This window comes from Neltuma alba, unplaced genomic scaffold (assembly GCF_004799145.2).
Source record: "Neltuma alba isolate B1F8T4 unplaced genomic scaffold, ASM479914v2 tig00013081_pilon, whole genome shotgun sequence".
In the NCBI taxonomy this organism is placed as follows: domain Eukaryota; kingdom Viridiplantae; phylum Streptophyta; class Magnoliopsida; order Fabales; family Fabaceae; genus Neltuma; species Neltuma alba.
Genome location: NW_021637411.1, coordinates 758,542 through 785,220, shown reverse-complemented (window position 1 = coordinate 785,220; position 26,679 = coordinate 758,542). Strand labels below are relative to the sequence as shown.

Here is a 26,679-nt window from a genome sequence, read left to right as displayed (position 1 = left end):
GTCTCAAAATTTTGTATTTATAAATTAAATTTAACAATTCGAGTCGTGTTAAAAAACAAATTTTCATATTTACAGATTAGGTTCCATTATTTACAAGCAGAATTAATAAAATTTATAAAAAAATTAATTTTCTATATCATCTTTCTCTATTTAATGTTTTAATTGAGATTTACTTGTGAATAATTTCCCGTAACTGCGATTCAACAACTTCGATATCGAAGGGCGGCGGTGACAAACCCGACCCGGCTCTATTTCCCGATCTGAGCATATTCTCCCAAGAAGAATATAAATACCCTTTAGCGCGAAACTCCACTACCCAATAGGACGCCGCCATATGAGCACCTCACGTGATTCTCATCCACGTCAACTTACAAATTCTAAACCGTTGTTAGTCCTTTCTCGTTTCTTCCACTTCTTTGTTCTTCTTGTGGCAAGCGCTGCTCGCGTTCCCAGCATTCACCTATATGATTCAGGACTTCTGAATTCTCAGTTCTACGAGCTCCACGAAAAGCTCTTTCCTTGCGTCCTTACTTCCTAGTTCACGTCCCGCCATGGCCACCCCGAGTCAGACTTCCCCCTCTTCCAGCGCGTTTTCATTCATCTCCAAGGGTTGGCGGGAGGTTCGGGATTCTGCAGACGCCGATCTCCGTTTGATGCGAGACCGAGCCAACTCCTTCAAGAACCTTGCCACCTCTTTCGACCGCGAGCTGGAGAACTTTTTCAATTCTGCTTCCCCGTTTTCCGTTCCGGCCATACGGGCTTCCCCGCAGGCCGAGATTGATTTTGTAAAGAAGTTGCAGCCCAAGCTGTCTGAAATTCGACGGGCCTATTCGTCGCCAGATTTCAGTAAAAAGGTTCTCGAGAAGTGGCGGCCCAGGTCGAGGATTCGGATCGATTTGTCAGCGATAAAGAATGCAATTGTATCCGAGGTTGAGGATGGGGATGAAATTCTCGATTTTGATAGGGGTAGGAGAGCTAGGAGATTGAACTTTAGAGAGTTCTGGGGGGAGTGGAAGCGAGAAGGTGAAGCGGATGGGGAAGGGCAGTCCGCCAGGGATTGGGAGCCAATTCGAGCCTTGAAGACAACGTTTAAAGAGTTTGAGAAACGGAGGTCGTCTGTAGAGATTTTTGATGGATTCAAGAATGGCGAATTTGTGGAGAAACTAAAATCAGGCTTGGTACGTTTCTTCTTGCTTTCTAATTCATTAATTCCCCCCTTAACATTTTTTAGATTGTGCGGTTTCATGGTAAAAGCAAGTGGTTCGGTGTTTCTATGCGTACTTTAAGCTGAAACTGCTATTAGTTGCTTTCTTGTTAAAGATAACTTGATATTATCTTGGCAAGTGCCACCTTTAAGGGAGAACAAAGCTTTCCAGAACCAGTTTTGAGGCTTTCATTATCCTAACTTGACATGTGTCAAGTAAACTCTATAGCTACATACGCGCACCCACACACCCATTTTGGTGCTGATTTGTGGCCCAATTCCGCAACTAAGCTTTTATATACGATGCAGCATCAGACTATTCGCATTCTGCTTTCACATTGTTTTCAATGGCAGGCCTATAAATTAGTCCCAATTTAAGTTGCAACCAACGATACAATTGCTGTCTTTTTTATGCTCGTTGCATAAGTGTTTGCATTCTATTAAGAAATCAGGTGATAAGCTCATGTGTGTGGTAAACTTTTATTAAATCTTCTTTTTCAGTAGTTTGTATTTTAAAGTGACTATGTGGACGTTTCACATTGGAGCATAAATTTTATCAATACTTGTATTCTAAGATATCATTTCTTCATTTCTTGCAGAAATCAATGTGCATGGAGCCTCAAGATTCAAAGGTGTGTGCCAATTTTCTTTAGTTACCTTTGGTTTTATAAACTTGCCTGCTGCATATTATCCACTTCATCGCTGTAAAGAAACAAAGTTTGTCAATGGGAGGCTCTAACTTCTGTACGTTAGACCATTGTGTATTGTAAGTCTTTTGATCAATACTATAAGGGAGAAATGAGGGGTACGTTGTGGTTAAACGTAATTTTGCATGCTTCATTAGCTTTCCTGTAAATTGATTCTTGTATTTCTGCACCTCAGCCCATGCTTTAGATCAAGTACCATGTTTTATATTTTTCCCTTTAACATTTGTTGCAGGAAGTGCCGCCATTGGATGTGCCTGAACTTTTGGCCAGTTTTGTCAGGCAATCTGAGCCATTTTTGGATCAACTTGGAGTCAGAAGAGGTACAGAATTTACGTGGGAATTATTTGTCAGGTTTTATCCAGCTTTATACGTGTTCAATGGAAATTGTATTACTTTACTATGTAGCGGTCAGCTGTTCCTTGTTTCTTTCATCTCATGTAGGGTTCACTTTATCCTTTTGTGAGTTTTGATAGTTTGTTCAAATGCGATTGCAGAGATATGTGACAAGATAGTGGAAAGCTTGTATAGCAAACGCAAAAACCAACTTTTCCTGCAGTCCCTATCTGGGGAAGAATCTTCTGCTCTTGGGAATGAAAATATAAATGATGAATTGGATTTGCGAATAGCAAGCGTCCTTCAGAGCACAGGGCACCGATATGATGGTGGGCTCTGGACAGAACATGCAAAGCATGACCCATCAGGCACCGAAAGACATGTTGCAATAGTTACAACTGCTAGTCTTCCTTGGATGACAGGAACAGCTGTGAATCCACTATTTCGAGCAGCATATCTATCACAATCTGCAAAGCAAAAAGTTACTTTACTGGTTCCGTGGCTTTGTAAGTCAGATCAAGAACTAGTTTATCCTGGCAATCTCACTTTTAGTTCACCAGAAGAACAGGAAGTTTATATACGGAACTGGCTTGAGGAAAGGATTGGTTTCAAGCCAGACTTTAAAGTTTCCTTTTATCCTGGGAAGGTAATTCTTTTATGAAGTTAGCAATATGCTACCTTGTATCAAATTTAAATTATAGTCGATTCTGAGGTATTTGTCCTTCTTGTGTTTAGTTTTCAAAAGCAAGACGTAGTATTATACCTGCTGGAGACACTTCTCAGTTCATACCATCTAAGGAAGCGGACATCGCTATACTGGAAGAACCTGAACATTTGAATTGGTACCATCATGGTAGGCGTTGGACAGACAAATTCAATCATGTTGTTGGTATTGTCCACACAAATTACTTGGAATACATCAAGAGAGAGAAAAATGGGGCCCTCCAAGCGTTCCTTGTGAAACACATAAACAACTGGGTGACAAGAGCATACTGCAACAAGGTATGATTTTTATCCTGAGCACGTAAGCTAGCACTTGTGATAATTCGAAAAAATATAGAGTAATTTTTTTCCCCTTTATTAATGCACATCGGAGTTAGATTGTTATTGGAGAACTTAACAAGACAGAAGGACCTAAGTTGTTCATCTTTATCCAGGTTCTTCGTCTTTCAGCTGCCACTCAGGATTTACCCAAGTCTGAAATTTGTAATGTTCATGGTGTGAATCCCAAGTTTCTGAAAATTGGGGAGAAGATCGCTGCAGAGAGGGAGCTTGGGCAGAAAGCCTTTACAAAAGGAGCATATTTCTTGGGAAAGATGGTATGGGCGAAGGGATATAAGGAACTGATAGACTTATTAGCGAAGCATAAGAGCGACCTTGATGGATTCAAGTTGGATGTATTTGGAAATGGAGAGGACGCTCATGAAGTTCAGAGTGCAGCTAGAAGATTGGATTTAAATCTCAACTTTCAGAAAGGAAGAGACCATGCGGATGATTCTCTTCATGGGTAAGGATAAATTGAAATGGTTTTTTTTTTTTGGAATGTTAGAATTTATTCACCTGAAAGAACCCTTGCATTATCATAAACCATATGTAAGTTAATTAAGAAAAGTAACTGCTTTTAGTTGCAGCATAGAGTAACTACATTTTATGGAGACTGCAATGTTGAAACTGTTCATGTCTTCAATGCCTCCACCTACGGGATACTGTTTAAGTCAACCAGATACTAGTAATGATCTAGCTTTTTGTTCAATTTGGCTAATCTTTTGACACTTTTTCCTCCTTTCTTGAAGGTACAAAGTCTTTATAAATCCTAGTATTAGTGACGTGCTCTGCACAGCTACAGCTGAGGCGCTTGCCATGGGAAAATTTGTGGTGTGTGCTGATCATCCATCAAACCAGTTCTTTATGTCATTCCCAAATTGTTTGACTTACAAGACACCTGAAGACTTTGTGGCAAAAGTAAAAGAAGCTTTGGCCAACGAACCCCATCCTCTCACCCCTGAGCAAAGATATCAGCTTTCGTGGGAAGCTGCTACTCAAAGATTCATGCAATATTCTGAGCTTGACAAAGTCTTTAAAGGGGAAAAGGAAGGTGGAAAGGCTGTTGCAAGGTCCGCATCAATGCCTAATCTGACGGAACTAGTAGATGGAGGCCTGGCTTTTGCTCACTATTGCTTCACTGGTAATGAATTCCTGAGGCTTTGTACTGGAGCAATACCTGGTACACGTGACTATGACAAGCAGCACTGTAAAGACCTTCATCTCTTGCCCCCTCAGGTAGAAAATCCTATCTATGGCTGGTAAATAGACTAGTAGTTAGTGGAGCAATTTCTGGGACTTAGGATATTATCAGCACTGCAAGAACAATCTCTTGACTTAGTGAATGCTGAATAGAATAGCAAATAGATTTACCAGGTTGAATTCGTAACGTTAACTATAATAATAGTTAGTGGTTGTAATTAGTTGTAATTAGGATCTTTCATGCGATCACTCCTAAGTTTATGCAGCTTATTTGTCATACACATCCGGAATGCCAAAATTTCAGTTTTCCCTTGTGACATGTTTTCCCTCCTTGTAAAGTGAGTAAAATTCTATGGATAAGCATCCGTTTGACGAAAATGCAACAAACATCACATGTACTGAGGATGTTGAAGGTTTGAATAAACCAATTACATTAGTTAAATATGTTGTGTGTGTTTTGCTAGCAAACCCCCCCCCCCCCCCAATTTTCCCATTCAGTTGAAGCACGGTCCTCGTCATTGTCTGTAACCTTCAAGAAGATTTCAGCTTTGTTGCTGTCCTGAATTAACAATATTTACTGTGTTGGAGACATAAAACTGGTAGCTATTCGTAAATACAGTTCAAATCTCCCGAGAAAGACTAGCTAAGGCATCTTATCATTGAATGTGAGTTATCGTAACGAATGATCACAAGGCATTTAAAGAGGACCTTACGTAAAATATATCAAAGAACTCATCCCATGCACAGTATTTTTTTTTGCCCAAAAGAAAAGAAAAATTAGACAAACATAGAAATCATAGTATGATCGTCCATGTGTAATCTTCACAAGTATAGGCGTCACAAATTCAATCGTATGACAGATCACAGAATCAAGTGTTTTTGAATATGATTGTTTGGCCCTTTTCTGTGAACAAAATACATCTAACCAGTCTGATGAAGCACTGGGATTCAAAGAGCTTCTACGCCATCCTTCACAAATTAGACCATCTCCCCCGGGGGCCTTATGTCCATTACTCCATTTTATACGATGATGGGTGCCCACGCCCAGGCTCATCTAATCTGCTATCCTACCTTCTTTTGCAAAAAGAGAGAGGGAGAGAGTGTGGCGGAGAAAAGCGACGAAACATATATAAAACTGATAAGCAGCTCAAAAGAAGTGCTCGTAAATTCTCCTTTCCGGATCAAGGTTTAGACAACGTTTGAAACAATAAAAATTTTAAATATCTGAAAAGTTCTGATCTGCAATATATCCTACGTGAGACGGGTATAAATTTTCCCTTTAAACTATGGTGTCACATGCCATCCTGCTTCCCATTTCGTGCGTGCGGTATTAATTAATAGCCACGTGATTCCCATGAAAGACCGGTAAGTGGTATCCCTCCAACTAGGTTAATGTTTGAAGACGAAGATAGAAAACATAGCGCTCACCGTGTGTAGGATCTGGAATGTCTTTTAGTTGCAACTTGTTGTAACTAATTTGATTAAGCCCATGCTTACTTCTGTTCCTATTTATACCATTAACAATATATATATATATATATATATATATGCATCTTGTTAGTTATTGGGGAAATCATAAAATTTGAGAGGAAATAGAGGGAGCCTATGGGTGCAGGCACTTGAAGAATATCTCCACTGAGGAAAACTGTTGTTGAGAACAACACGTGTATGTAAACTGAAAAAAAATCAAATGTAGTTCAGCGCATGCAAATTTATCCATTGGAGTGAAAAAGGAACAAGGAGGGAAACTGATGATCATGACTTTAATATCAAAAAGCATGCATATTGCTGATGGCGTAAAAAAATTGCATATTTTGTACTGCTTCCTTTGATTTTGTTCGCACCGTTCTTCTTGGGGAGAGTCCGTGCTTGTGAACTTGTATATTTTTCTAATTAATCCCAGATTAAGAGTGAAGGGCTGGGCAATTTTCTACTTCAAAAGACATTCGAAGAAGCTTTCCCAATTAATTTGGACTCTTCTTCGGGCAGCAAAAGGAACAATGTATGTAGACACTGAAGTCAAGCTAATGCTAACAATGAGCGTCTTTTTCTAAAGACTTCTGAATTCTGATTGTTCGATGCATAAGATCCTTTCTGCTATTTTTTTAAATTGAGATCCTAGTGATTTGGCAGCTGTCGAATGTTCAGCTTTTAGTTCAAGGCTCTGCCTTGGACTATGGGATAGTAGCCACTCACTGCTTATCTCAGTTATTGGAAGACAGAGTACACAGAAGCATACTTTTTAACCCAAAGAAAAAGCAGAAGTATACAACTATTTTTAATTTTTTTGTTGGCATACCTTGTGTTTATTTAAACACACCAACGAAATTGTTTATCCTTGCTCTTTATTGTATTTATTGTATATATGAAGTCCCTCTTTCTCTTGCAAGAATATAGTTATCAGATATTTTGTTACTAAACAGACAAATGGATACTAACTGAAAAATGTTTTTATGCGGGGAAAAAAATTGAATTTGATTGTAATGATCTGATAAAAAATTGCAATTAGGGAGTCAGGGAACAGATCATCTGTTTTAGTTGACCATGAAATGTGTGAAAGAAAAATAAAGATCGAGCTATGTATAACATTAATATACGTATGAATTCAAAATAACTCACGTCTTTTAGGTGCATATGCATATGCATGCCACCCTCTTTTGTTTCACCTTTAAGATTTCCTGTAATTATAAGTATATGCTGACTGCTATTTTGTTGGGAATTGGACTTCAATTGCATATACTAAGAAAAGTCAAGTGCTAGAAGTCTCAAATGCTTTGGCTGAATATTCCATTCTCACTGTGGAGGATATATATATATATATATATATGTATTTATATATATAAAGCATATGGTTTCTTCGAATTGTGCTGTCAAACCTATGTCTCAATATTATATATTGCAGACAGCTGCATTTCTTGGTCATAACTGCCGCAGTTATAAAATCATGAAGACTGACTCTAGTAAGTCAAGAGTGTTGTATTCTTGAACCTTTCTTTAGTAGAGTAATGTTTTTCATTTTTCAATAGTTACGCTAATCTTTGTTGATATACTCCTCCGGTCCTTATTATAAGACCCCATTTGACTTTTTATTTGGTCCTAATTATAAGACCCCAATCCATTTTGTCTCTTATATTTATGTATTTTTTTCCAAGATAATCCTTCTAATAATGATAGTTTTAGCCAATATACTTAATTAGCAAGGATATTTTAGGAATGACAACACTTATTTATTATAAATAACCAACTTAACTTACTTCCTTAATCTCCTCAAATAAGTCAATTGGGTCTTATAATTAGGACCGGAGGAGTATATATTACTCTTCCAATTCTAAATATAAGACTTTTATATACACTAGTATAAAGGTCTGATATTATGAGTGTTTAGTTTAGAAAAGCATCTCCCTACTACTACGAGGTAGGAGTGATTCTTGGTCATAAGCTACAAGTAGTGCCAACTGTTCATAGACCTATAATACGTATCAATCGTTGTATCATTAAACTAATTTTCAGTTTTTATAAATATATTCAGCGTCATATGTACGTTAATCATCCATTAATTTCATTGAAGCTCAGGGTATAAGCTTTCAAGCATCTTCAGGGAAAAGCAAATTGCCCGTGTCACTTCTATTTTGGCTTCTTCATTTTTGCGCACTTTCTTTTATTATTCGGATACTCCCTCCGGTCCTTAATATAAGAGTTTGTTTGACTTTTATTTTGGTCCTAAATATAAGTCCCCAATCTACTTTATCTCTTATATTTATCTTTTTTTTAAATAGTTCTTGTAATAATAGTAATTTAAAAATACACACTTAGTTAACAAGATATTTTAGGAAAGATAATACTTATTTATTACAAATAACTAAATTAGTTTTCTTAATCTATTTAAATTAGTCAACTAACTCTTATATTAAGGACCGAAGGTAGTATATCGGAGTCATGGGAGCGAGAAGCACCAAATGTGGCTCAGACGCTTTGCTAGTTTAATTTAATTTCCCTAAGTTATTTTCTTTAATATCCCACATACAACAATATTATCTAAAAGATGAGGTCAGAGACTACATTTTAATACTCAACCTGGAGAAAAACTGTTGAGTAAGCGACTTACTAGCTGGCCTCTCTCAAATTAGCAGTAACGGATAACAAGTAAATTTAAAATCAATCTATTTACAAGATGCAATTTCCTTCCCAGTGTCTGAACCTTGGATGGTAATAATTTCAATATGATCTGCATTACCACCGTCTGCGACAGGATTGATAACACCTCGATGAAGTAAGTGTGGCTTCTCCGGCGAGACATTGGGCTCCACTTTGTCGAAATGAGCCAAGTTGGAGAGTTCAGAGACAGCTTCATATATTTCCTCCACTGTCCTTGTGATTTCTACGAGTATGGATGCCACCGTGGCAAGTGGAACTATTGCTAAGACGTCTATGTCCTCTAACGAGGCAGTTTGGACTGCGATTTCGAGGTCTTTAACTGCGGTTTTAGAATTCTCCAGGTGGGGTTTTACTTCACAAGGCTCTTTCATTGTTTTAATGGACAAAGATAATGCTTTCAGTGCGATGCTTGATTCAGAAGTCATCTTCGTGCATGATTCTTGAACTTTCCTATTAAATTCTAAAGACACCTGCAGCAAGCAAAATCCATATAATATTAAGAAAAGTAGGTGTAGGAGAAGTGGGTTACAAACTGTTCGATTTATATCTATAAACTATGAGTAAGTGGGTTACTTGGATTTCAGTGCTAAGGTAACCGCTGAGAGCTTCCATCTTGTAAGCACAGTTCCGAGAAAGTGCTCCAATCTTGAGGTATTGTTTCCAAGGGTGACGAAAACGAAATCGGCCATGTCCCGGTTCCCACCTGGCTAGATTTGCCTGTTGATATTGTGGAAATTATATAAGATCCTGAGAAGTGACGAGAATGCAGAGCAAAACAAAATCTCGAAAAGAAGAGACACTTTTCAATGCTCACCAAGGACTCTTCACTTGCTTTGGAATTCAGAACACTCTTATATCCTTCAAGTTTTGATTTTTCAGGTTTTGCTTTATCCTCTGAGCGCTGAAAATATTCAGCGTCGAAACCTGAAAATTAACGACGCCAGGAGTTAAATTAGAAAGACGCGACGTGTCCGCATGCAACAACATGAAGTAAATAAATCTTATAAATATCAGTATATATTTACCTTCGAGGTAATTAGCTAGCTTTTCAATGTTGGAAGCGACCAACTTGTGAAGGTCTTCGCCTGCCCAAACTGGGCAGACGAATAAGGATATTATCATGCACGTTGCTCCCCCAATTATAATGGTTGAGAACCTTTGATGAGCAACCTCGAAGAGTTTCTCTATTCTGTACCCTGATACTGCGACCAGACTGAATGTTAATATAAATATCACCATTCCATAATCATATCTTGCCTTTATCTTTGGGAAAAACCTCGAAAATGTAGAGCCTGCCGCTGCATTCACATAAAAACGAACAATTTAGCCCCACAGATCTATTCGTTTCAAACACATTCACGACCATTCATCTCTTTTATTTACCCAGAATGAAGACGAGGGTCCCGAGTACAACAGGCTCTCCTTTTTCTCCAAATAAATTAGCCAAGTGTTGACTTCCAAATCCTAGAGCTCCTGCAACTAATGTTGCACATCCCCTATTTATGCCTTTACTAATGGTCGCACCTGAACATCGGAAACAATACAAGCATATTACATAATTCAGACATATACATTTGTCCGTGATATGATAAAAATACATGAGTTTTGTGATTATCCGTATGAACCTACCTACGGTGAATTCAAACACGACAACGACAGTGAGGACAGCCCACATTCCTGCAACACCAAAGCCATCATAAAGAGGCCTCCAGTAGTATATGAGAGAGACTAGTGTGAGAGCTAATCCTACTTTTAGAGAGTGAATGATTCTCCTTGGATCATCTTTTCCAATCTTCTTTATGCCCTCCGCGAAGCTGATCACTTTGGACTTGGACTTGTGGGGCAAATCCTTGAGGCAGTTCCACCAACCTCCTTCTTTCACTTGTGTTCCTGACTCAATTCCCATGGCTCTTATAAGCTAAGGCTAACCAAACCAGAGAAGAAGAGCTATTTGATAGATAGATCGAGGCTTGAGGTTGTGGAAGGAAGTTTGCTTCCGAAGGACATATATAGGGTACAAAAATTCGGTCATCTGATGCAACTCGAAGAATACACTTTTTTTCAATTTCTTTTATGATGAGGTGCGCATCGGTTGCTGCTTCTAGTGTTGAACAGGAGATAATAAATTATTCTGATCAGAGAATCTCGTGACTCTCTAATAGTTCATCCACCAAATGCCTCGGCTTTTAGAGCAATAATCAATAAAACAGAAATTGTAATAAAATTGTACAGTACACTATTGCCTCAAAAAGAAACTAAAATTGCATAGTGACCACTAATGTGACGAGTCTAGTAAAGATTATTCATAATAAATGTACGTGCTGACTTGAAGAATTCATTGCTGATCTACATGCGCTTCACTCATCTATAGAATTTGATTAGTGAAACAATTGGTTCAACGTGTTGCCATGGCTGGCTGGCAAGCTGGGTTTATTTTCTGATCAAAAAATATTTTTCAGAGCAGGCCTGCAAATTAATGAGAAAACGAATGAGATGACGGTGACGGTGAGTCACTCTTCATTTCTTGGGCTCAATGAAAAGGTTTAACTAGTGAACACCTTTAGTTTGCATGCAAGCCACCCACTTAAAAATTCCAAATTAATTAATATACTAGTATATTCTTTAACTCGTCGAATATATAATCAGATCAATAAGTGAGAACGTAACTTCGTTGAATTAGGTCATCACCAACCAAAATAAGACAGCTGGAATAAAAAATAGGACTAGTTAATTAACAGTGTGCGATTACATATTTCAGCCTTTCTGAAGCCTTAAAAATTTTAATTCATGAAAGTTTCGATTCCTATTCTATCCTTTTTGACACTGCTTAGCCCTGATAAAGTATGTTGCATCCACAGTAATACTTGAAAATTTTAACAAACTACTTAGGTTTTATATTGTACGGAGAAATAGTTAAGTTGCTAAAACGAGAACCCTAGAATAAAATAAATGTTGAATGTGGAGGACAGGCTTACGTCGTCAGATGAGACATGCTTACAAAAGATACCTAGAGATCTATGTCTATTGCTCGTTTAACCACAAATCCATATATTACAGCTATTTCTATATGTATGTGTGTTTAAGGGGATTTTTGGTGCCAAATATTCATGTGACTCATCTCTGAAACTTCATGCGATGCATGGAAACACACACACACACACACACTTGATTAATTACATAAAACTGCATGCAATTATAATCCTGTAAGGATTCATAAAATTATATACATTGGGTTTTCAAATATTAATAGTACAAGTCGCTCTTGATCATTAAGTCGGAAAAAGATTATGCAACTCATTACTTATCCTGAGATTTTTTTTTTTAAAAAAAAATTAACTGGTGACAAGTGGACGGCGTCACCATAGCGTGTGGCCTATAATAAAATCGAACAAATGTTTCATGTACTATCGTATTATGTTATCATAATCTACAGATCAGAGCAAGTGACTTAAAATAAGATTCACCTGATTTTTATGTGTACGTCTCTCTCTATCAAGAAGACTCCATTTAATTATTTTAATATCCACATTCATCTTAGAAATTAATATAAACTTAGCAATTATCATTAATAATTTATTGAACAGTCAATCAATATCGGGCTTACTTATTCAACAGGGATTCGTTCGTGCTTATTATAAGGATGTCAGCGTGACTTTAATTAATAATTTAAATTTAGAAATGATAATTATATTAAATTGACGGGTGCTTTCTGCTGTAGGCACTAACTCGCACATAATAGGAGCTTTACAGCTTGTAAGTCACTAACCCAAAATTAGAACACAGAAAAAAGAAAAAAAAACAATTGTGTCTCAGACTCTATGGTGATTGTCAGTAATTTAAGACAAATTGACATAAGTAATGGGACTTCCATTAAGCAAATTATAAAATTCAACAAAACAAATAAATTAATATATATTATCATGTCCAGGTTTCGCCCAATACCGTCTTCCAATTTGATCATCTCCTTTCTATATTTATTTATCAATATGCCTTAATGCCCTATATCTTTATGTAAACGCCCCACGTCCTCCCAATATATACAGTGCCTTGAAGACGATATATAGATGGTGCTCTACCTAATATCTTTATCTCCTAAGTCCTGGAATAATTTATTAATATAATAAATGCCTTATAATATTATCAAGTAAGATGTTGTAGCTGCTCCAAAGAAGGGATGTCTATCGTTCTTAACATGCATACGTTAGTGATTATTAATTGTTATCTCTAATTAAAGCAGGTTTCGATCACCACTAGAAAGTTTTTCATCACTTGCATAATATGAAAGTGATATGTCTTGTATGCGCCAGAAAGAAGCTATTATGGCATATATAATTGTCGAAGATTCGGCAAAATAAAAGAGATTGTCCCATAAAATTTTTTTTTTTAAAAAATCAGGTCGGCTATATATATATATATAACATCTAATAAAGTGTTATATTTGTGTTGGTTTAGTTTGAAAGGACGTACGTGTGGTTGTTATGGAATTAACAAGCTGTGACACAAGACATCAATATGGAGGGGCAAAAGTTCCGTACATTTTTGGTATGACCGAATCGGTGATACTTTATTTGTCTGAAAGCAACATTCTGGTAATTAATAATAACGCTTTGATCCTCATTGGGTCACTTCCTTTAGGAATTATGAACTGCATTATATATACTAGGTCAACTTTACATTATAAGCTAAAAGAGCAATGAAATTAACGCTACATCATAATTAACACAATGGGTGGACGTACGGAAGACACAAACCGTTAATCAACAAGTTTAAAATCACTTTATAAAGCTCATATTCCGAACGAATAAATACGTAATCTTTTGGCAAAAAAGGAGTAAATTATCTAAATTAAGTAATTAACAGTATTCTCGGTAATGTGTCAATCATCACTATAATATTTAAGTTCATGTCCTATTAAAGAGTGTGTTTAATATGAAGGTTTTTATATATATATATATATATATATATATATCGCTATCTAATTGAGTTAGATTCGAACATTATCTGACCCCATTGGAGGCAACTCTTCTAAAAACGTTGTCTACATTTGTACGAACTCAAACTCGTGATTTTGTGCATAAACTGTCAAAACTCTTTTTACTGGGATCGACACTTAATAATAATATGAAGACTTTATTGATGAATAATCTGGTCTCTCGGTGACTAAAAATTATCATATAAACAAAGTTTTGGGCTGATGTTTTTCATGTAAAACCGGAAGGTAAAGTTCAAAGTTTTGGGCTGACCATGTTTTCATGTAAAACCAGAATGGAAAGCTCAAAAAGAAGAAAGGTGACCTCTAAGAACTGGATTTAGACCCAAAAAAGGACGAGGAGAACTTTTCCTTTAACGGGCTGATCATGGGCCGGCATTGTCGTTGGGCCAGGAAGCCCTTCTTAACCTCAATCAGCCCACGGGGCGAAATCTTGCGTCGGCTTTCAAGATGACTAGTCCCTGGTGTAAACCTGTTGCTACCTGCTAATAAACACAAGAAGATAATAAATCTATGATTTAATCATCAGTAATGAACTAATGCTATAAAAATTATATATAATCTTTTGTTTTCATAATTTTGGCGAGTAAACCAAGGACAGTTTCTTTTCCAAGTAAAGCATGAAAATAGGACAAGAGGGATGATCCTTTCCTTGTTTGAATGAAACTGCGTTTAGTCAGCATTGAGGAAAGAAGCAATGATTATTCTAAAGAGATAGAGCGTGTAGTGATTTTCATCATTGCTCCCCTATATATTTCCAAAAGCACAAAGGAGATCAACTCAAGCTAGCTTGTGCCCTCTAAAATACACTGAGCTGGACCGCTTTAACAGATGACAGATATATGGAGAAGCGAAATTTCTTGCCAAAGTTACTCTATTTTCAGGGCAAAGTGAAAAATGGCTGTATTTTTAATGGATACTAGATGGTATATATAACCATACGCGTCAAGTTCCAAAGGAGTCGCAGTAGCTAGCTAGGCAGCATCCCTATGTCCAAAAAGCAGCCACAGAAAGATCATATTATGGAGTAGGGACTTGGCGGGAAGAATTTTGTGGCCATGGAACTTTTATATAGGATTAGTGGCTGGTCTGGACCACGCCCACAAGTTCTTATGCTTTTGCTTTTGATCACAAAAAAAGCTAAGGAACTGAGAGGGAAAGTACTGCATGCTGCGGTGGAATGAAGGCCCTGATGAGAGATGAGCTTAATTGGAATGCGCACAATTCTTCTGATTTTGGGGTTAGAAATAAAAGAAGTGTGTGTTTGTGTGAATGACATGTAGGATACCACCAGGGCACATATATATGAATATGGGAATCTCATGATTGAACAACAATAAGAAAAATGGTACTCCTCAGGTCCTTATTATAAGACCCCATTTGACTTTTTATTTGGTCCTAATTATAAGACCCCAATCTATTTTGTCTCTTATATTTATGCATTTTCCCAAGATAATCCTTCTAATAATGATAGTTTTAGCCAATATACTTAATTAGCAAGGATATTTTAAGAATGACAACACTTGTTTATTATAAATAACCAACTTAACTTACTTCATTAATCTCCTCAAATAAGTCAATTGGGTCTTATAATTAGGACCGGAGGAGTACATAAAATAAAGCAGCAATGGAAAGGACCCATATCTCCTTTCCATTACTATTTCTTCATTCAGTAACTTCCCCATTGGCCCCAACCACTCCCTCAGTTTTTCGGTCTTTCTCAATCACACACATTCTCTTCTTTTTCTGTATTGCTCTCGTACCAAACTCCTTCCAGCCATCGAAAGTTCAAAAACAGACCAAACACACACACACACACACATTAAAAGTAAACTAGTGCTTTATCACCCAAGATGATCCTACCTTCCTTTTCCATATCAAACTTAGTTATAAGTAGGCGTATTTCAGCTTACATTATACGGAATCTGAAGAATAAACTATATTAATAATTGTTTACGACCTGAAGATGAACAGACTCTAGAAAAAGAAATCGTCGCGAAAGAGATAGCAAGACCTGCAAGATCTTGATAGCGAAGGGAAGACAGATTTATTATATGAATTGCGTGCACAGGACCTTCTCAGAGTCGTCTATACTATTCGAGGCACCAAGCTTCTTAACTCGTTAATTAGATATGTATTCCGTACAAGATACTGAAAGAAGCTCTTGGAACTCATGAATCAAATAAAAGCACAAAAAGCAAAAGGAGAGCAAATTGAAATTTAATATTTGTTTTTCTTTGGCACATTTGAGCTTTCGCAAAATTCGATCGGATGAGCCGCTTGTTTAATTTGGTCTATTGATCACAGTGTCGGCGACAGTCATGAGGCCTTTAATTTGTTTATTCAGTTGGTGATACTTTGGAGAGCTCTGTCTTCTCAATGACCCTCTCACATAAAGTATTTTAGTACTCAAGTATCTTTCCATGGACTGCTTACTGCGCTACAATCTTCAATAATAACTCTAATATACAATTAAAAAATTGTGGATAGTCCCGATCTATCTTTTCATGAAGAGAACATTCCAGCCTTCCTTGTAATTAAGTTGCTTCTTAGAATAACATATCCAACGTCGCCATCTTATCCCTTTGTAGCTTGGTAGTCTACGATCCCTGTCTATCCCTTTCATGACAATTAAATATGTGTTTATACGCAGAAACAAACGCATCGCTTAGTAGTGGGTATGTGTGTGTATGTATGGAGGTGGGATCTTTAGAAATAGTCAGGTCCTTCTTTTCTCTTTGAACCCCTTTTTGGTAACCAAGTTCAATTTTATAATATCTTAATAGTCTAAATTATACAAAAGAGGGTTTGTGTGCACCAAGTGATGGGTTTGTGGGGTTCCTTTGAAAATTGCCAAACATGAAACATGTGTCCTTATCTTATCTCACAAGGCGGAAAAAGAGGAAAAGAAAACCAAGGATCAAACGGGTAGACTGGTCCGGATAGAGCCTATAAACTGAAGACAAGTGTGGTGGTCATCCGCGGATACAAAGAAGCCACGTTTGACGTTAAAAATGGAAAAGGAAGTAAATGTTTCTGCAAATCAACTAGGAACTAGTACGCCTATATACCCCTAAGGATCATATTAGTTTAATGATAACGATAATTAAGAATCCAATATTTCAGCTAAAGGTCGGAATCTGATGAGTGACATATGGCCCCCCGTTAGGTACCTACACAGCCTGCAGGCAGAGACTGAGGAGAAAGGGAACGCTAAGATTAATTAAGCGGAGTCTTTCAACCACTATTCCAGCCTCAAGCAAATATAATTGCTCTATCAGAAGCTATAATGCCATGTTTGTTGACGCAATTGCAGATTTCAACAACCAAATTTTGCTTTCCTTATCGTTATGATTATCATTCATAATTACGTAATTCTGACCATTTAATTTTGGTAATTATCTCCCCTTCAGTTATCTTGTTTCCCGTCATATATATGCATACAGCCGATGAGCCATCGACCATTGTAACTCAATTTTGAAGGCGCAGAAAAAAGAGGCCATCACTGAAAATGAAGGAGCGAAACAGTAGAAGATATTAGGTATAGCAAGTGTTGGAAACTCGAAAAGGGCCAAGGCGGCTGGCAAGCTGCAGTTGACGTCGTTCAAGTGGGTCTGGGTTCGTAGTAATTAACTAAAATCCCCTTAATGAAGAAACTAAAAACCAGTTCTATAATATAAGAGTTAGTTGACGAGTTGAATTTAATTATAAATCATAAAATTTTAATTTATCATTTTTTTAAACTAATTTACTTAACTCATAAATTAATATATACTCTAATGATATACGGGATATTTCAAAGAGATCAAGTTACATGTATTATGGTTAGTTAAATTATTTAATTTTCTTATTGGATATAGTATATGAAACAAAACACAGAACGTCAACACCCAGACCACATCTTTTCTCTATTTTTCTCGGATGGAGCTTAGATCCTGCTGCTGCGATTGGCCTCCATGCGTACATTATAATAGCGGATATAGTAGTGATGATGGTGGATGGGTGCACTAGGGCGGGGGTACCCTTCGTTTAGCGACAAGGGTCCTGAAAGGGGAAACAGAAAAGGATAGTGGCTATTCATATTCCCTTGTCTTTTCCTGGTCATGTACCAAAAGGTTGCTATTTTTTCTTGCCTGCCAAAATCTTTTCTCCGAAAATGACCCTCGAGGGACTTCGAATGACCCAAGATAGTACTTAAAGCTTTCATTTTTGAAAATGACGCTGAAGCATCAAATTCCTGGTTTTGTTTTGTTTTTTTTTTTTTGGGGGGGGGGGGGTGTTGGTACCGCTGGAGGCCAAAACGACTTTACTTGATTAGAAGCATGATCATTTTTGAAAATCGAAAGTCAGATTACAAAATTTAGATCAGTTATGAATAATTAAGCTTCCATAATTTACAGCTGCATTATTCATGTTCTAAATTTTAGAACTTAAATGACATAAGAATCCGAAGAGGAGGGTTTCAGTAATTTACTACCAGTTAGCTTTCATTTTCATTAAATAACTAAATTTTGAGTAGTCGAAGCTTTCTCTGTTTTCAAAATTTACATTTAATTTCAGGAGAATTACAATGACATCTCAAAGTAAGAAAATAATTATATATAAGTCTCAATAACAAGTGAGCAGCTGTTATTTTTTACACTATGACTTATTATTATAAACTACTCTGTTATTATTATAATACCTCCAGTCCGTAATATAAGATCTCATTTGACTTTTATTTTAATCCCAAATATAAGACCCTAATTTAATTTATCTCTCATATTTATCTTTTTTTTTCAAGATAATCTTTCTAATAATGATAGTTTTAGCCAATAAACTTGATTGGTAAGGATATGTTAGGAAAGACAACATCTATTTATTACAAATAACTAATTTAACTTATTTCCTTAATCTACTCAAATTACTCAACTAACTCTTATATTTAGAATCGAACGTCGTAACTTTTAAGTAATTATTTTTTTTTTGAGATTACGTAGCAATTTTTCCTTTAATTCCTGCAGAAGTAAATACTACCGTGTGTTATTCACAGCATTATTATTTTTAGTAGACAAGGGATCGTAGTTCTGTTGTATTCGAGATTTAAGGTCCATCAGTGTTTGCATAACAGGGTCAATCCGTGACGAGAGCCTGTCGCTGTTTCTCTAAAACTGCCTTCTCCAACTAGCATTTCTTTTACTTCACACATCAGGAAAGGAATATTCATTAGAATTTCAAGAATATTAGCAACTTATAATTAGCACACATCGAAAGGATAAGCCATCAATCATTACATTATCTCCAAACAGTTTAAAAGGCACAGTTCAATACAGCAACGAGACCTGACCCCCAAAAAAAAAAAAAAGCACAGCAACGAGACAAAATTGGGATTGGTGAAGAGTTGACGGATAAAAACTCAGGAAAAGATAAGATGAACTTACATTAATATTAATTTCGACATTATTAGCATTAACAAAACATAAAATATACAACAGTAAATCTACAGAGAACTGTGTGCTTGTGATTATATGCAAAATAATAATAATAAATGGGAGTTTCGGATCCAAAAAGCACTTAAAAAAATATTGTATAGACAAAATTCCTCTTACAGATATACTTTCCTCTAACCCCGTAAAATTACTCATAAAAAACTAATCCAAACGCCCTTTTAAGACTGAAAATTTTACTTGTTATTGATCAATTTGATCAAGCCACATAATTAAATTAAAGACAAAATAAAGACACGAATAATAGGAAAAGTAAATAAAATATTGAGCCTGACATAAACCAAATATGTTAACCGATCATTTTTATATGCAAAATACACAGGTTCTCCCCCGCAAGCACAGCACACACGCACACATCATTCTTTAAAGTATATGCAACGGGCATAACGTTTCACGACAATTCCAAAGCCGCGTCGCTGAAAATTTTAAAACGATTCCTGGGTTTTTGTCGTTTTGAACAGCTGCGTACGTCTTACGTCACTTTACCATCCAAATCCAGACACGCGATCCCGAACAGGATGGCCGACGTGGTGTCGCTGGACATGGCAAAACATCGACACATCAGAACCGTTGAGGGAATGATCCGACGGGTGGAGATCCAACATGATGAAGGGGAGGTGGAGATGTTGCTTGAGCTTCACTTCAATGGAAGGTACAATAAGTTTGAAAAGTGGAAAATAAAATAAAAAGAAAGAAAGCAGGCGGGGGCAATAAAGAAGGGACACGTGGAAAAGAAAGGGAGCCGACAGGGAGAAGCCCATAGATAAATCGGCATTTAAAGAAAAAGGGCGGTTGCCTAGAGAGTCATCCCTCTTCTGCAATTGGCTGCTTTGTTGACCTTTGCTGGGGGAGTGGGACCCGCTATATTCGTGGCATTACGCTTCTTAATTAAAAAGCAGTGGGGCCCTCACCCCTCCATAAAGGAAAACCGAATCTCCCGGAGAAGAGTAGCGCCAGAGGACCCGTGGAGTTGACGCGCCTACAGTTGGGGCGGGGACCACCCTCCGCTCGCAACACTCCAAATTCTCATCTCTCCGCACCAAACCAAACATCCTTTCATCCAACATCGCAGAAATTTAGCAAAAGTTCTTTAACTCCTACTTGGTCTCGGCACGTGGGCTCTAGCCCGTGGGACCCCGTCCTTTCCGACGCCAAAAAAAAAAAAAATCTCAAATTCTGGTTAATGTAAATGCAAGATTCGAATGGAGGGAAAAAAAAAAAAAACGATGGCAAGATAACTCGGGTTAATTATTATGAAGGGCTAAATCATTTATGTCAGAACATTCACTTTTGACGGAAAAAATGAATGAAAGCTCGCTGTCTGAAGTAGTACAAAATAATTGGTGAGGTCAATTTATGAAATAACCGTCGCTGTAATAATTAACAATTATTGGTTTCAAATGATCGGCGTTGACCTTAACTACTCTGTCATATGCATGTTTGTCAAGCTAGCTAGCTATTGCCTATTGCAATAAAGTGGTAAATATGTTTAGGGCATGGTATCTTGTGGCCGCATTATGAGCATTCCTGTGCAAACTTGATTTAAATTCCTCCAGGCTCCAGCCGACCCCTTCAATCTCCGGTCAGGGAAGAAAATTTGAACCATATGAATATATGTATCTGTGTGTGTTAAAAAGTTATCGGGAATGGGTGCCTGGTTAATGATTTAATAAAAAGGAAAAGAGAGAAAAAAGCAAATAAAAACATAAAGGTGATTAAAGCAAGAGCATAATAAGCACGCGTGAGTAGCCATTGAAAGCCATGTTAATTTCCAAAACAGACCAGACAATGTATTAGTTTCTCTTTTTCCTGGTTAATAGTGTAAACTGAAAAGAATAGTAAAAAAGATAATGTGGGTAAGGCGTAATTAGGGATGCATGTACGTAGTAATTAAAGATATTAATAAGCTCAAAAAGAGTCGAAGGAGGGGATTGAAATAATGGAGAGAAAGGAACGAGTGAAATATAATGTGAGGTAGCATGTGAGAGAGCAGATCGAAGCACATGGCGATACATGATTGCGTGCCCTATGATAGCCAAGATAAGCGGAAGCTGTCTCTATTATTTCGCCTTCTTCAAGTTTCCCATTACTATCAACCTACCCTCAACCTCAAATGAAGCTTTAGGGTTTTTGCTTCCCATGTCTTATTCTTATCCACTTCAATTCTTGGGACGCCTCCACTTGTAACTATTTTACCACCTCCCGTAATTTTGTTCTAAGGGAGTGTTTGGATAAGATTAAAATTATGGTTTCAGAAGTACTTTTACGGTGTAAGAGGTAAATATGTAAAGAAGTTTGCCTTGATTTGCAAAAAAGTGCTTCCGAAAAGTGCTTATTATGCTTTCCAAACACCTCCAAGTCAAATTCCGACACCAAATCCTTCTACGAAGTAGTTAATTTTTAACATTACACTACTGTTTTTACTTTATATTTGTTATATTGTCTATGGATGTTTCGCCTGTATCTAACTGGAGCTAGCTAGACTGGTGCTGTCTCCTTTAAGACTTAAGGTGTACATGATTCACACTGTACCTAACAGAAAATTTAAATCTCATATGATGTCTCAATTCTCAACATTCTTTCTTCGTAAAACTACTGTTTGTCACGCTCTCTTGATTAGTTACTCAACTATTGGCGATTTTGATGTTACAGTCATGTTGTTAAGTTGAAAGTGAGAGAACGACGCTGGTAGCTAGTTAATGTTCAAATTATTAGAGTATATATGAGAGGAGAGAGTTCATTCAACAGTACAAAGGGGGGAAAAATACATATACGGGATAAGAGAAGAATGTTTATGAATTGACAGTACAGAAAGGCCTGCCCTTTATCAATATAAATATGCTATTTTCCACTTTCTGGCCCTTGTTTGCTGGACTAAAGACGTATTAAGGTCTACTCACGACGTATTGAAAACTCTCAAGGATGCAAGCTGAAGAATGATATAAAGTATTAGGATATTGATCAGTGTATCTGTTTCAGGTCTGGTATATATGATTGCTGATTACTTGATAAAACGAAGCAAATCAACCTAGGAAACCTAAACAAACACACTTACTTTAGAAATCTCCCAAAATACAATTAGTTTATAAATAAACAAAAAGCCATGCACATGCTATTAAATATAGACAATTGAATGGGAACATGAAAAATTTTGGCTTGGGGCAAAGGACAGGATCGGATAAGGAGAGATAGGTGGGGAAAAAAGCGAAAGCGACAAGAGAGCGCATCACATATATATGGACATGTAATTCAATGAGCTTGATTATCAAGCTACAAGACATATATAAAAATATAAGGCGGGAAAAAAGAAGAAGAAGAAGAAGAAGTGACCGATATTAGACCAAGTTACCATAAAGCAAAACAAAAGCAGAGGTTGGCAGAAGTTGGGGGCAGAAAAAAAGCTGTCTGGATCAAAATTACAATCGCATAACCACGTATACATATAGAAGCAATATCTATATATATCATCTCTTAACATGTTTATTGTATATATTAATGACTTTGTTTTGGGGAAGGAGGGGTCATTGGTCCAAAATGGGCGTTACGTGTTGATGTAAGTAGGTATACATGTGATGGTGAGAGTGGAAGAAGAGGCAACAAGGTCGTAGTTAAGTAGGTACAAGGTGAAGAAGTGGACCCGTCACTTTTGTGGCAATATTGATTAGGGTTCTTTATACTATTTGGTCTTTACTTCTCACTCCCTCCCTCTGACCAAAACCCAATCACATTAGTTGCGTCTTCGGATGGGAATTCCCTCCAAGGAAAAAAAAGAAAGAAAGAATCACATTTGTAGATATCACCAAACACTCTTTTGTTTCTATTCAAACATAGGGGTCCACCCTCTTTGTCGCACTTATGACTTAACCGCCCCCCTCCCTCCCCTAACATTTATCTCTCTCTGCTTTACATTCTCAACTAAACACACAGCTCATTTCTTGTACTGATTTTAAATTTAAATCTTGTAGTTTGAAAACTTTCAGTTTCAGATCAGTGGATATTCTGAACGTGGCGGTAATCTTTTGTATTCTGTCAGTCTTGTTTCCGGCTTATGAAAAATATGTGATGATGTAACCGGTTGGTTTCTGTTCTGATGCTTGAATTTGGGCGAAAATATATTTGGCTCTTATACGAACTTGATGCTATTTTCCACACACCGACGTACTTTCCTCCTTTGCAATTATCCTTGTCCTGCCCTCTTTTGACACATTCTAACTACATATGCAATAGTTTAAGTAAGAAATCTTATACCTTTCCCTCTGTTCTCTTCCCCTCAGGCCATTATCCCCAGAAAAGAAAATAAAATATATGACAGAAGTGTGAGACAAGCAACAGCAAGCAAAGAGCTTCCATGACAACAGTATATATTGAAATAGATACAGCACGCACACACAGCAGCAACAACACTAGGGACCATACCCACAAACAAAATCCCTTTTTGTATACACTGTATATATATAATTAATTAAGTTGTCACACCCACATGAAGGGAATAAGTGGGATGAATAGGGTAAGGGGGTAAAGATCTCTGAGATTAGTTACTATGATGTGATGTGTGCCTCTTGTGGTTTAGGTTCAAATCAAGAGAATCAAGTTCCATTTTAAGGGACACAAGTACGGTGATGTACACAAAAGTTGTAATTTTCAGCAAGTGGTGCTGATTATTTACATGAGCCTTGGGTTAAATATTCAATGAGCCGATAATAACTCGTGTATTGGGAGATTTTTAACCCCCCCTCGTCAAACTTATGATGAAATGCTTTTGTTTAAAGACGATCGAGAATAATAATTGATTTAATTCTGTGTCACCATCAAGATGATAACTAGCTTCCGCCTTAGATTCTAGGATTCCATAATGTACTACTTTTCCAAAGCTTGCATACTCAGGGGCATGCATTCAATTATAAAAGCATAACCCCTTGCTAAATCTAGAGGGGGAATTTTAACTTTTTCTTTTTGAGTTTCTTTGCTCCCGCAATTGGAATGCACATAAATATGCAAATAATAATAAAAAATTCTCTATTTATATTTATTGTACCTATCCCCTTAAAATTCAGAAAGATGTCCATGGCATGCCGTCTTCACCTTTCATCTTCAATAATTCACCATCTTTCCTTTTCTGTGGAGCCTCGTTTTTTTATGAAGAAAATAAAAAGTAAAAGAGGGGATCGACCTTCCACCCTTTGGACAAAAGGACGATCCGTTATAAGCGAGGAGCATGTATATATGCTATATTATATTTCAGATATTAATGTAAAATATTAAAACAGGAATTAGTCAAATACGATATATTCCCCATCAATTCCGTGTCTGTACATATTTCTCTTTATCCTCGAATTATAAATTATTCTATAGAAAACTCAGAATGGGTCAACTTCATGAAATCTTACAAGACAATAAAATAAGGGGATAACTTTTATGAGTAATGGAAAAGCGGAGAGGGAGAAAGACATCGTTATGCAACTCTTGATCACTTTGTACATTCAAGTACATATGTTTCTGACAAAATTTGAATAATACTCATAACACAGGCATCAGGCAATACTTCTTTTCCTCTCTCGTTTTTACAAGTGTCGGTGCGAGGCAGATGTCGAACGTGCTTTCCCTCCCTTTGGCTTGGCTGGCCGTGAAAAACCAGTCCATATGTTAATAATGTCCACTTCAGTGACAACACAAAAAGTTCTCAATTGCGAGTTTTCGTGCAAGATAGAAAGAAAGAAAGACACGCGTGAAATAATAAAAAAAGAATTACAATCAAGTCTCACAGAATAAAAGTAATTACCAAAAGATTCTAATAACAACCTTAACAACTTCTAATTATAAGTTTTGTAATAAGAATAACAATATGTGGGATTTGTTTTTCAATTATTTTTCTTACTTGGGATCTTATTATAATTCTCCCAATAATAAATTCCATTTACATCATTGATCTCCACGAGAATATGACAGCTTCATTACAACCCAAAAAAAAAAAAACCACCACCATTCAAGTAACAATCTCTATATAGAATATATAAGCAGTACTACCTACCCACCCCTGCGTTGTTTTCTGGGTAAATCAGTTTTTATGAAACAATGTTCCAAACATCGAAAATTTTAGTCCTATTAACATCATACGGCCTCAATTTATTATGACGGCTCCTTCTCCCGCCATAATAGTTACTGACGGCGATGGACTCCTTTCAAAGGCTGTTATGTGGGGAAAAAGAATAATAGCTCCAGAGTATTTATTTTTTTATATATTAATTATTAGTTATTCTGTGCCTTTCCATGCCAATGATGGGATTACCTCACCCTTTCGAGCGTTATAAATTATAATTTATTTGGTCGTTCGTTTTCTTTCCTTATCGATTAATTATTTTATATTAAATTAATCATAGGAAAAGGAATTTTTTATCCTGTTCTTTGGTTATTCCATTTAGTACTCATCCTTTGGGCGCCATCAAAGATTATTATTGATAAAAACGTAGACAGTTTGAAAATAAGAGGAATTTTTTCTTTTTGAGCATTAAAAGAAAATAATTTATATATGCTTTAATTGTTGATGATGTGATGATGCTTGGCAGGTCTGATGCATGGAGCCAGGGTGGGACCCTTATTATGGGAGGGCTCATGATTCATATACACGCCTTCATGCACTTGATTGGGGCCCTCTTATTTCCTCAATTACCATTGCCGTAACACTGCTAAATCCGTGAGCTCATTGAAATAATATAGTAGTATAACCCATAATTAAAAGCTGGGAAATTAAACAGGCATCCATCATGGAGAAATTAATATATATAATTGATTGATATTGCAGGAACAGAGTATTTTCAGTCTTGACGGCATTAAAGACGGTGCTGGGGAAGTTGGTTCTGTGCTTCTTCACAATTTAATTGCTTTATCTTAGAACTCGGCCATCCAATCCAACCACACAAAAAAAAAAAAAACTAAATAAGGGGGGGCCATGGAAATTGTGAAAACGACAAGGAGATATTTAATGCAGAAAAAAAGTGCCCGGGAGACCCTTCCACCCCGCAGCGCCCACCCGCATCTGCTGCTTCATAATCCCCTCCTTCTTTATCTTTTCCCCTTCCCTCTATTTTTTAAAAATAAATAAAATGATTAATTAAACTTTGTGGAAGAAGACGTTTCCTCGTTTTTCAGCTGTTTGGATCTTCTGACACACCTCATCATAATTTTCCTTTTTAAAATAATGCTTCTCAGCTTCTGATCTGAGCACAGGCCCTTCTCTCTCTCTCTCTCTCTCTGTATCCCCCCAAAAGTTATTGATTTCTCCTTCGTCCATCCAAGGCTGCTTGGCTGCATCAAGTGATTTTGAAATGAGAGGGTCAAATCACAACAAGTTCCTCTGCTTTCATCTATTCCCAGGTACTTCTCTCTCAGACCCAAAAAAAAAAAACCTAAAAGAAAAGCCACCAACAATAAAAAAAAATTTTTTGGGTGCAAACAATAAAAAAGAGAGTTACTAATACGTAGTCTATGTAAAATTCCCCAGTCGCCTGGTGATACGGTCTCATATTTATTTTCCTCCAAGCCCAGAATTGGAAAAAGAAATAA

The 26,679-nt window shown here is 36.8% G+C and overlaps 2 protein-coding genes across 2 annotated transcripts; one reads left to right on the top strand and one right to left on the bottom strand.

The window, feature by feature from the left end:
- The first annotated feature begins 551 nt into the window (after nucleotides 1–551).
- LOC114734233 (digalactosyldiacylglycerol synthase 1, chloroplastic) lies at nucleotides 552–4,866 on the top strand. The gene is made up of 7 exons (XM_028921809.1): nucleotides 552–1,178; nucleotides 1,804–1,836; nucleotides 2,144–2,231; nucleotides 2,406–2,890; nucleotides 2,980–3,246; nucleotides 3,402–3,751; nucleotides 4,038–4,866. Exons 1-7 carry the CDS (start codon nucleotides 552–554, stop codon nucleotides 4,549–4,551), a joined length of 2,364 nt encoding a protein of 787 aa, XP_028777642.1. The 3' UTR covers nucleotides 4,552–4,866.
- Nucleotides 4,867–8,560: 3,694 nt separating this feature from the next.
- LOC114734131 (aluminum-activated malate transporter 8-like) lies at nucleotides 8,561–10,549 on the bottom strand. Its single transcript, XM_028921668.1, has 6 exons — nucleotides 10,273–10,549; nucleotides 10,027–10,167; nucleotides 9,669–9,941; nucleotides 9,458–9,567; nucleotides 9,217–9,360; nucleotides 8,561–9,113 (listed from the first exon to the last, which is right to left on the bottom strand). Exons 1-6 carry the CDS (start codon nucleotides 10,547–10,549, stop codon nucleotides 8,649–8,651), a joined length of 1,410 nt encoding a protein of 469 aa, XP_028777501.1. The 3' UTR covers nucleotides 8,561–8,648.
- Nucleotides 10,550–26,679: the final 16,130 nt, after the last annotated feature.